Raw genomic sequence first — 12823 nt, forward strand, 5'->3', positions numbered from 1 at the left:
AATTAAACCGAATCAATCAACCCATTACAACCCTCATCCAATTAGTTCCGCACTCACACTTTAAAACCAAGTGGCACCAGCAAGACCGGAAAAAAAAATAAGTGTCGACTCGACCTCGTGACAGTCCAAGTTGTTTCATTGACCATTCCTTATCGCTTCCAATTTCCTTTTTATGGCGGCCGCTTTTCTTCCCCCCACCCATAATTAACCCCGACGTGTGACACCCCTCCAGTTCGAGAATCCGTAAGCTCTGTGATTTTGAAATAACAACAAAGCGTACAGATTCTAAAACTAGAAGAGCAGCATTACAACATCGTGTCCCATTGAAATTTTCATCCTGAGAATGAACACAAAGGCAAACGTTTAATGAAAAGCTCCTGATGCCGGCCCGAACGGAATAAAGGGGGAAAAGTTCGGATTAAAACGAGCTCAGGGGGATGATTTATTCGGAATGTTTTTGCGAAGAGTGTTCTCGGTGGTCTCGCCGGCAATTATAATGTATACACTACGAATGCGACAAAATGCATAACAGGATTAGGCTGTTGAGGCAAGATTTCGGAGATTTACGCGAAAACGACTTTTTGAATGCTACAGGTTGAACATTAATTTGCGTCAACTCGTTACAATAAGATCTACCAGTGGAATTACAAAAGTAAACTTTAACTTTCATCAACATTGATGTTTTAGATCAAGAATTTCCCACGGGTTGAAAGTTTTCCGAAAGAATCTACTATACTTTTCTCACAACCATTATTTTGTTGATGTCAGTCATTTTCTAATACAAGGCAGACACGTAATAAAAACATTACTCAGTGCTAGTAGGAAATTAAAATTTTTAGAACAATATTTAAATACAATTTTTTTTTCTGCATTCAGCTTTGCCTTTTAAATTCACAGATAATAATACAATTGGAATTTTGTTATGGGTTATAACCTATGAGTTAGTAATGTTATAAATTTGGCATTTTTATGTTTATTTTAGATTTCGTACATACTTACTTATTACATTGAAAGCAACTTGCATCTGTTCTATTCTTAGATAAATCTAGTTCTGACTACCCTAATAAAAAAGGAATATGTGATACGAAAATAAAATAATTACACAATTACGCATTTAAAAACGAAAATATTGAAATTTGCACCTATTTTAGGTACATGAATAAAGTCTGTGCAGCTGAATTTGAATCGAAAGTGTTACGAATTTTTTGAGTAACATTTATCATAAAATGGTAGCAAAACTCTTAGTTTAGTAGTTGTTCTGTTACATCATAAAAGTAACTGTGTGTAATATTAACGTAGTGGCACAATGTGCGTTTGGTTTTGGAGGAAGGGATGAGAGAGAAACTCGTTTGGTTTATGATGATTTATTTATAATAACATTTTCTTGTCGTTACACAAATCGTTACAGCGTGTTACACCAATGACCATGTGACATAATTTTTGTACGAAAGCACTTACAAATGGTTCCTAAACGGTTACAATTAATTATATATACAGTGAGGTGCTCCTGTGTGAAAATTTGTGCTTTTTCTCGCTTCTCTTTGCCGGCTATTACACAAGCACCCGCTCCGGGAAAAACGATGATTAAGACTTAATTAAAATAATCAACAAGTTTTTCGCGTGTGCATGTTTTTCCAGTGCATAAATAAAGATTTTCCGCCGCCACATTTCAAGGCGTTATGGAATTATTTTGCATAAAATTATTCGAGGAATTGTTGGGGAAAGAATCCTGGTTCCGAGGGTCTTTTTGTCTTATACTTAGAATTTGTGATTTATTTAGAATATATATAGATTGTAATTAATTAATAAAGCTTACTTACTTCTTACTTAGTTTATAAATTTTTTATTTGATGATTATTTTTTAATATCAATATTAACGAATGTGTACTTTGCTAATTCCTAAATTACGATATTATTTCTAGAGTAATAGTAAAACATCTCATTTTATAATAGTGGTAAGTTTCAGTTTTTCCAGTAAACCTCTCTTTTGTGAAAGTTTCGTTACGTGGAAAAAGTGAAAAGTGGATTAATTCAAAAGTGCTGAACTGGCCCCGATGCTGTTGGAAAATGATGTGTGATATTCTTGTACGCTTCGTTTCTTCGCAGAAGGAGACGTATAGGGCCGAACTGGTGAACAGGAACGTTAATTACGCTGACATCAACTAACATTCTCGTATTCTAAGAATCAATCATCTTCAAGCCTATTTTCCCTAACGTAATGCAAATGGATGTATGGAACAAAAGCCGCCAGAGCTTCTCTCCCATTAACTACTTTTATGTGAAAAATTTGCATTTTCGCTTTCATTAAGACAAAACCATTGAGCTAATTTCCATATCTACGAAAACATCAACAGTAAACACTAATTGAAAATTACGTGTTATTCCAAGAGCCCTATACATCTCCAACTCCAAGCCACCCCCAGCATCCCAGGCCACGAATTAACATTTCAATGCTCGCGCGCGTGAGTGTGTGTGATAATAATAATGAACCCGAAATGGAGGAAAAAAACTTTCTTATGAACGAGGAAGACTATAGAAAACGATTTAGAATATCATTCAGGAATGTGCTTATCTAGTTGTTGCGAACGAACGACAACTCTCAGTGGATCACCGCGGTTGTCAACACCAACAACAGGAGAAGACTGGATGACTTCATGAAGGCCCCGTTGCAGCCCGGCTCTGCACAGCAGAAAGTTTTGGTGCCCCAGTCCTCTGCAACAAAAAAAAAATACAAACATTAGATAGGGAAATTTTTTACAACCAAAGTAACATTTTTTGTAATAAGCAATAAGTTATTAATTCGGTAAATAAAGAAATCAACAATAACGCAGCAAGGTCAATTTGTAAAGGAAGGTTGTAAACACAGACATAGTACGTTGTAATGTTTAAAAAAAAGAAGTAATATCTTAGTTATTAATGTTTGTACAAGTTGTATTTTTATTAAAGGTTTGTGAAATTATTGTGTCTAACAGAAAATAAAAAATTAAGACACAGAAATCGCATAAATACAGAAACTTGGTTAACTTCTTTGTAAGAAGAAAAATCAAAATTAAGATAATTAAGTAATGAAGAGACCACTTTGTATTATTTATCTAACTCCCAAGGTAAGAAGAGGGGTGTCACAACTTTGAAGCCTTTGTTTGTCCGTGTGTGTCTGTGGCCTCCTACAGCCCTTTTTGCTTGAAAGTTGGTTTAATCGGGACGGTTGTTACTATGTTCGATGATAATCACTTAAGTGATTTTAAGAGTAACAGCTCATAATATAATTGGTGTAAGAATCAACTCGATTCGCCCGAAGGTGGAGATAGCACATTGACCATCGCTGCGAAAGTATTCACTCAAGTATTGACATTTGACATCGGAGAAGCCTTATATGGACGTCAGATTCGTTTTTCAAAAAATTTGGAGGAAATTTCGAGTACTAAATAAATTATGAATTAACAAATCTGATTTCAGGGACCTCAGTCTTTATATAGAACAACTTTTTAGACCATTTTAAATGCATTTTTAAGAAAATGCTGCAATGGATGGCCTTCTGAGATAGGAGGCATCCTGAAGAAAAATGTCAACCTTCATATCATGCCATTTATTATAAGCCTAAAAAATCCGCAACTGTGGTAAAGAACTCCCGAAACCGAATTCTGAAATCGATATCGGCTACTGAAGCTTCAGGTCGTAGTGTGACAATTCTCCACCAGAGGGCGCCAATTAACATTCCCAAATCTAGGGACACTATTCATTTCATGCTAGAAGATATTAATATCAGCATCTTCGGTTACAGTACCATTTCATTCACGCCATTTTAATGCCGGCTTTTATCAAATGACACAAACATTTTATACATATAAAAAGAGCTTTCTATATAATATTTTAGATTATATAAAAGAAAATAATCATTGTAATTTATTAACTATAATTATGATTCATTACTTACTCATTTAATACAAAACATATATATATATATATATATATATATATATATATATATAATCTGTTACCCTCTTTTACCCATTGGGTGTCGAGGGGGGAGACGCACCGAGCCGCTCAGATAGGTATGGCGATCTTAGCCACCCATCCACAAAGTGACTGCGGACAGCGTTGCTTCATGAGCACTATCGCTGTGCCGCGCTAGGGGCTATCTGAGCCGTACTGCTCCCTAATACAAAACATACGTTTGATAATAACATAATATTATTCTGTTTTAGATGACGATGTTGATTAATTTAGTTTTCAGTTTGTCAAGTAAGCTATTGAAATCAGGTTTTAATTTTTGTTTTAATTTCAAAAATTTAATTCATTAGATAAACATTTGATGAAAAGTATGAAAATAAGAATTCATATGCATCATGAAATGTAAAAAAATTGGTCGAAGGTTATTTCGACTGAACTTCCCTTGCCCCTAAAGTACAGTTATAAAATTTAACTTTGAGAATTTTATTTTTTGTGATGATCCCTAAAAATAATATATGTGTAGGTTGTTAAAGTACAGGTAAGAAAACAGTTTGAATAGGTGTAGTCAGAGCTGTTCAAAGTACTCTAAAAAAGTACTTGAAGTACCAAGTACAAAGTACTACTTGAAATAGTGTTCAAGTAAACTACCAAGTACTTACTTTCAGTAAGAGTATTTCAAGTATCAAGTACTTTTCAGATGTACTTGAAGTACAAGCCAAGTACATTACTTCAAGTACTTACGAGTACTTGAAGTACTGGAGGTATACTTCAAGTACTTACAAATACTTGAAGTACTGAAAATGCTTCAAGTACTTTCTAATTATTTGAAATACTGTAGAATTAGATAACTTTTCCTGTTTTTTTAAAAAAGCTTAATATATTTTAGAACTGAATTTTTTAATACTCAGAATTTAAGTATACAATAATACATATTTCACCACATAAAAAATTGCATAAGCATCAACTTAAATGCAGAATGGTAGCTCACTTATTAATAATACTATGTTATTTATAAACAATATTCTTTTGAAATACTTTTACATCTTTCTGTTGACACAATGCCTTCGACAAAATTAACGTCTATTTCTAATTTAAAATTTAAAATAAAATACATGACGGCGTTGTCTATGTATGCTTACTATTAATTTATAACAAAAACATCGGCGCTGTATGGTATTTTCTCAGGCTTCTGTTGCCTTTTTTTAATATTTTGAATTTTGGTTCACCACCAAAACGTTCTGATTTTTTAATAAAGTTGTGTAAAAAATATATGAATTTTATGAACCGGTTCCGTGTTTAAGTTTGTGGGCAGTTTACAGCACCCTTAATCATTACCCATTGTGAAAGTGCACAGGGCCGGATTTGTGAAAGTGAAATTTTTCAGAAAAAAATACATATACATGCTCGTGACATAAAAATGTTTAAGTCACTATGTTGCATTTTCAAAAAAAATGTATGAATTTTTTAAATAAAAAATAAATTGCCTAAAACGAGAGTCCATTTTCAGCGAAAACTATAACTCTTGAAAAATATCAAGGTGATCAAAGTAATTAGTCGTTTTTTACTTTTGCGGTTACCAAAAATGCTGAGAATTTTCTTGGAATGAATGCCCCATATTCCTGAATATATCTGTCTACCACTTACGTATTTACTATTCTAAAAATTATTAAATTAACCTAAATACTACAGTGACTAAATAGTAAATACTAATCACTACAATGTTTGTCTAACTAAGTATGTAACTTTACACTGACAAATCACAAATAATAGGTTCGTAATGCTGTTCCGTCCATTTATACAAAATTTTGTTCCTCTAATGCCACAATACTTTCAAAATTTTCCTTTACATTTTCGATTGGCTTATTTTTTATTTTTACCTGAAAACCCAAAGAAGATGACATTAGTAACTGATAACTACAATGACTTCAGGGAATGCCTAACAACGGCTTTTGCGAAAATTCAGGTCCATATACAGCGTGTTATTGAAAGGTACGTACAAAATAAAATCGGCAATTGATCTAGAAGTATGAGTGCTAAAATTAAAAAAAAGTTCAGGTAAAAGTGTTCTCCTTTTAGAGATAAAAATTATTAAAATTTATGTCCAAATTCGTTGTACGCCTCTGATAAAAAGGTCATCTTTCGTTTCTATAGAAACAAAAGGGTCTCTTATTTTTTTATTATTGTCACAGTTACTAGGATTTACTAAAATAAATTAATTTTACCTATTTATCCTTCAGTAGCGTCTAAAAAGGTTGGATAGTGGTTAATTTTCCCTTTATAATTTTGATAACACAAAATACGTTTTTCAGGCTTCTTAGACTTCTGGAAGAACTGTCAATTTTGTTGTACGTACCTTTCAATAACACCCTGTATACTAAATTTATTATTGTTAAAATATTTCGTAGGGGTGTATTTATCTAGGCAATTATACTAACTAATCGCGAATTTCATTAACTTTGTATTTTTTTATAATGTGAATATGTATTTTGTTCCATTTACGGAAGCGGCTACTGACCCTTTTGGGTATCTTTACCTGATATTGTAAATACAAATGTAAATTCAGTACTTCTGTAACCGTCCTGTATTTAAACATCGAAACCGAACGCTGTCTATTATTTCGCACACAACAAAACAAAGGTCCTTCGAGCAATATCAAAGTACAATTCGGTACTCATCAAAACCATACAATTATGGTCGTATCAACTGGATTACAAGAAACATTGGTACTACGAGCCGAGTTTCGCAAAACATATTTCAGTTTGAACAATATTGGGTTTATGTAATAAGCGATGCAATGTAATACGTAAAGTTGTTGTACGGTAATAAATAAAATCCGCACAGGAAAGATAAATGACACTAATTAGTGTGACTTTTAAAATCATTGTTTTTCTGCATTACGTCTTTTTAAATTGTTGGTGTTCAAATAATTCATACAATTTAACAGATTATTTGAAACTGTAATGTGAGAAAATATAAGTAGTAATAACAAATAAGTTTATATGGCTGAACCATATATAAACAAAAAAAGAAAATTTGGTAAAAAACGAGTGTCTAACATGATAAAGAAAATTAAACTGCAAAATATTTAACATAAAATTGCGTTTAAGGTGATGTTATCCGTTTAGTTTTCAGTGAATTTACAGTAGATTTTGTTTCACAAATACTAGACAACTAGTTGGAAACTGAACCCAATTTTTTTTTTTACAATATCTTTGATATGCTATTAGTGTCCGGAACTTATAAAATTGGAGAAAAAATGACCTGTTTTGCTCTAATAAAATCGCAAATATGCTCGAAATCACACTAATATTAGGTCCGACTGTGCCGACCATAGTTATAAAATTCACATTAAAGTAAGTCATGGACATTCTTTGAAGTGTTTACTATGATATTTCAAAAAAAAGAAAAAAATCGCGATTTATAAAACTTCATAATTTTGATTTAAAACTGATCATGTTTGAAGCTTTATTTTATTCGTTCCATTTGCTGTCTCTTGCTGCGGTCTCTCTCGGATTGGGGTATAACACCCACCGAACGTTCTTGGACCGATGGGATAATTTATTACTTCCGACATCTTTTCGGTGACAAATTTAATCTTTGCATAAATTTACTTCAGTGTAGTTAGTGAACTCGTTGTGACCATTGAAATATATAAAGAGTAAATTTTGAAATGGGACGAAAGTCGAAGATTCCACTTTCAAAGCCACGAAAAAGTCGAAAAAACTTTTATCAGAATTATTATGTCAAAAACCTACTAAAACTACAAACAAAAAATGCAGTTTAATCATCATTTGATTAGTTTTACTATTATTATACTTTTATTTCCTAATTTCTGTACATATAAATATTATTGTTTTTTAGACCCGCCGCTGTTTTTATACACTTACATAAAGTGTAAGTCAATCTTACTAATAGAAATTTTATTATTGTTACTTTATATAATCACCAATCCTATTGCTTCTCGGCTTTTTGTTAAAGATCAAAGTGTATTACCTGAAAGAATTTTATTTTGTTGAATAAAAGATTACCATAAACCTTATAATTAGCCGGATAACCATTCAGTATACACAGGTAGTTTCTATACCTCTTTAGTTTGAACTTAGCCGATACTAACCAGCTAGGGAACCAGTTATAATTGAAATATGTAATCCAAATAATTGAAGTACTTAGTTTTAAGTAAAACAATTGGGTATATTTATAAATACGCATTAATAAAAACGAAACAAATTATTGGTCTCTAGTTTATTTTATAATTTGCATTATATCATGACATAAAGGTACGTACTGATGCAGAAATTGGTGATTTTCTCGTTGCATTTCAGTATAGGGACACACTCAGTAGAACCATTTGGACACTTAAAATTGATTTTATTTCACTTGCCACAAATCTTTTTAAGTGTTGCGCAAGTGATTGTTTTGTGTCCGAAAAATAACTGCATTTATAATTATTCGGCTGACTGCTTTTTTGTTGTAAATCAATCAGTTTCCCAATTAGATTATAATTGTTTGGTATTACTATTTGTTGTCTTAATTTTTCGAAGTTCATTTTTGTACACATTCAGATTTTTATTTCTTATTAATTTCTTGTGGTCATTTTTATAAATTCGTATATGAAAATTGGACTGTTGACGAACGAAAATCGAACAATAATACACGACAAGCGGGTGCCGAACTGTTCCAAAGATTATGGCTGTCATAAATTACACCCCAGCTTTCCTGAGTCTCAACCAGCTTTCCAGTTAAAGTTAAAAATCGGACAGTTTTCATTTAGCAAACATCCCCTTAAGTTCTAGGAGGAAGAGGCGAATATGAAAGTATGTACCTCCCATCAGCTATTGTTATTGTAATAAAAGGGATAATCCCCTGCCGTGTTGTCCGCCCTGACCAGGCTTCTTACTGACAAATACACGGCGGGGTTAAGAAACTAATGAAAGAATAAATATCTTTTTGAACGAGTACTGAATCATTTCTCAAATATTTTCAAATCCGACCTTGCACTTTAGCAGGTACGTCAACAAACCCGATTCCCTTTGGGGTACCGGGAAGGTACTGAAAAACTGCCCGCAAAGTTAAGTTCCAGACCAAAACACAAAAAAGACAAAATTCATATATTCACAACTTTACATCGCTGAAAATTTTACACAGATCTCCGACCCTTCTGCTGTCGTATCCACTCTCAAATGACATATTTATGACATTAATTTTCTTACCTACCTATCTATCGGCATTATGCAAGTACCTATGAAATGTACGATATCCACAATCACAGATCAAAATATAACCTCACAGGAAACAAACACGATTTTACTATAAAAGTACATCTAATCAAATAATTGAATTAATAACTTCAAGTATTTAACAGACCCTATTTTGAGATGTGAAAACTTCGTAAAATAGAGACTAAAGTATTTGAAATTTCCACTTTCATACTTCAAGTAATTCAAGAGTATTTAAAATACTGAGTGAAGTACTTGGAGTAAAGTACTTGGCAAAATCAAGTACTAAACTCAAGTACATTTTAGAAATACTCCAAGTACCAAGTACCAAGTACCTAAATATAAAAGTACTTCAAGTAAAGTACTTGAAGTACTTAAAGTACTGAACAGCTCTGGGTGTAGTGAAATACTATTAAGAACAGTACTGTATCCTTAAATTTTCAAGAAAATGGGATGTGCAATAAAACATGGGGCTTCATTCACCGATTTTTTTTAGTCACCCTGTGTAAGTAATTCTAAAAATATATTGCATCGATAAACCACAAGTAGAGACTTTTAATAGAATGCATATTTTAGATTTATTTGGTAAAGTTTTTAGATTTTTTTTTAAGGACAAATTTTGATTAATGATTTACCATGCTTACGATAATCGTAAAACGATTTCAAATAACATTTATTCGGGAACATTGTAAGATGACGTCATCAATTTTTGGGGGAGTAAACGGGTAAATTTTGAAACTTCGAAGTTAAATTGTAAAATGGTATAGAATTTTGATTGATTGATTTGGGGTAAAAACTCAACACGGATTCATAAACTACAAGTGCAGGAATATGTTATTTTATAAAATTTATGAACATTTACTATTGTAAAAGTTGAAGATGCCCTCATATCATTGGTGATGGGAATGATCAGACAAATTTTGGTTAGCGTTTTACCATCTACACGATATTCCTAATATACATACAAAATTCGACAAGAATCGATCCTGTAATTTAGAAGATTATAGTCTGACAAAAATCGATGCAAACCGGGACAAACGGCAGACAGGCAGACGGAAACGAGAGATCTATATTTTCGTATTCCTTGAACGTCGAAAAAACTTAATATTTTGTACATTTTCGATTGAATTTATTCGGCGAAATTTGGAGATGACCTCATCAATTTTTTGGAAGGGATATAGAGATACACTTTGATTACAAATTTACCATGGTTACGACTACCTTAAAGTGTCTGCAAGATTTCGAAGCTTTCGGTTTTGCAGTTTCTGATTTGATCAATAAAATAAATTGATCCATTCATTAATTTTTTTTAGTCACCCTGTATAAGTAATTCTAAAAAAAAATAAAGGGAATGATAAATCCCAGGTATAGACTCATCAATTTTGCACATTTTCGATAGAACTTATTTGGCTAAATTTTGAAATTATGTCATCAGTTTTTTGGGGATCATACACGGATAAATTTTGATTAACGAATTAGCATGTTTCCGATAATAATGTTTGCAAGGTTTTGCAATATCAAAATTAATTTGTAAAATGCTTTTATAAAATTTTCATTGTTTTACGAAGATCTGTATGGCTAGGGTAAAACCTCGACACGGATTCATAAACTTCAAGTGTGTGAGTATGTTATTTTATAAAATTTAAATAATACTTATTTACGATTGTAAAAGTTGGAGATGCATCATATTTGTGGGAATGACCAGCAAATTTTGGTTAGCATTTTACCATCTACACGATATTTCTAATATGCATTCAAAATTTGACAACAATCACTCCGGTAGTTTACAAGAATGTATGCGGACAAACGGCAGACGACAGACGGACAGATGGAAACGTCGAGAAATATAAAAGTAGCCAGTGGCCCGATGGACTGGATTACAATACTTCCTTAGCTTACGCTCTAGAAGTAATAACCATCCATATTTCTTTCTTCTATGGTAGCCCATGTTCCTCTGCGATTTTTTGTTTTCTGCTAATTTTGAATAAAAACAAATTGAACAAGGAGGTAGTTCAAACTACAATGTATTGAAAAAGATAAAATAAAAAAGAAAAAATATAAAAACCTGATCTATTGATGCACTTTTTGTTAATTTATAGAAATTATTTTAAAATAACTTTTTAGAAATCTATTATTTACAGAAACTTTAGTTTTGTCATTACTCTGTCAACAATCACTTCAGTAGCTTTGGATTTACAAATAACTGACATTCTATACAGACAAGCAAGTTGACTTGAGGGGTATGTAAAATGTAACAAAACTTATTTCCATACAGCATGAAATGAAGATGAATAAGGAAAAGCACCGAAACTGGTCAACGACATAAAACAATAGTTTTTTCTCTTTACTACATCCTACAAAATAAAAAATAATAAAAATGTTAAGAATGTTTTCTGAACTATTTTGGTTTTTCAGTATAGTTTCAAAAAATCTAATAAAGGTAAATCGAAATTTCTATGATATTTTCCTCCCAGAATTCATGTTCAAAATAAATTTAGTTCTGGTATTTCTGTTGCTTCTAATATTCTTTTAATTCTTTAGAATTGTCAAGTCAGCCCAGAAATTTAATAAACAAAAATTAAAAAAAAAAAAACTTTGATAGTCAGGAGATCTTAGGTATTCTTCAGAGATGAGGGAACTTTTAGTTTGACTTTTTTTCACTGCACATAATTAGGGAAAATATTTAAAGTAATTCCGCTGAATTTTAAATAATTCGGAAACTTATAATTAATAAAAAAAATCGTAACCTTATATTAAATAAATGGTCCAAAAATTCCAGCTGTACGTAATAAATATAATCATTTCAAAAATAATTCCATCAAGTGTAAAATAAAAACGAAATTTCAAAATGGTACATTAGACAGTCGATTAATAAAACTTTTTTTTGTTGGTCAAACGGTGAAAAAATTCTGGGTATTCGACATTTAGTTATAATATACTTTGTAGACACATAAAAAAATAAAGTAGCATAATTTGTAGGGAGTACTATATAAACAAATTAGTCGAAAGTTGTTTCGACAGAACTTCCCTCGCTTCTGAAATACAGTGAAACAAATCCAGCATTTTCGAGTTGAGTTTTTTCTTTACACAATTTTGTGATGACGTTATCAACATTTTTGCAAGGACACGTATATCAACTTGGATTGGTACAGTGTAATACTAAAGATAACAGTGTTGTATAAGCAAATCTAAAAAATATGAATGCAGTGAGAAATAACAAGTATAGACATCATATTTTGCATAGTTTCGAAAGGATTTATACGTTTTGATTAAAAAGTTATCATGCTTACAATAACTTTAAAACGTCTGCAAGATTTCAAAGTATTCAGTTTTGCAATTCTTGATTTAATCAATAAAATAAATTCACTCGGTTTGAGTACACCCCGTATAAGCAAATCTAAAAAATATTAATGCAGTGATAAATCATAAGTATAGACTCATCATACTTTGCACATTTAAAATAGCATTTTTTCAGAAAAATTTTGGGGTGGCACTATCAATTATTTAGGGGGGGATGAGGAAATACATTTTGATTAAAAATTCACCATGCCTATGATAACTTTAAAACATCTCCAAGATTTCAAAGCATTCGGTCTTGTAGTTCCTGATTAAATCAATAAAATAAATTAATTCATTAATTTTTTTGAGTCTCTGTA

The 12823-nt window shown here is 31.6% G+C and overlaps 1 protein-coding gene across 1 annotated transcript in view; it reads right to left on the reverse strand.

The window, feature by feature from the left end:
• Positions 1-1348: 1348 nt before the first annotated feature.
• LOC135143833 (uncharacterized) overlaps positions 1349-12823 on the reverse strand; it is a 218298-nt gene continuing 206823 nt past the window's right edge. Inside the window, exon 3 of the mRNA XM_064075775.1 lies at positions 1349-2712. Coding sequence (XP_063931845.1) covers positions 2600-2712 — 113 coding nt within the window. The 3' untranslated portion in view covers positions 1349-2599. The remainder of the gene's footprint in view (positions 2713-12823) is intronic.

Source organism: Zophobas morio, unplaced genomic scaffold, assembly GCF_036711695.1.
Source record: "Zophobas morio isolate AGI-343-1 ecotype UQ-CSIRO unplaced genomic scaffold, CSIRO_AGI_Zmor_V1 ptg000004l, whole genome shotgun sequence".
In the NCBI taxonomy this organism is placed as follows: domain Eukaryota; kingdom Metazoa; phylum Arthropoda; class Insecta; order Coleoptera; family Tenebrionidae; genus Zophobas; species Zophobas morio.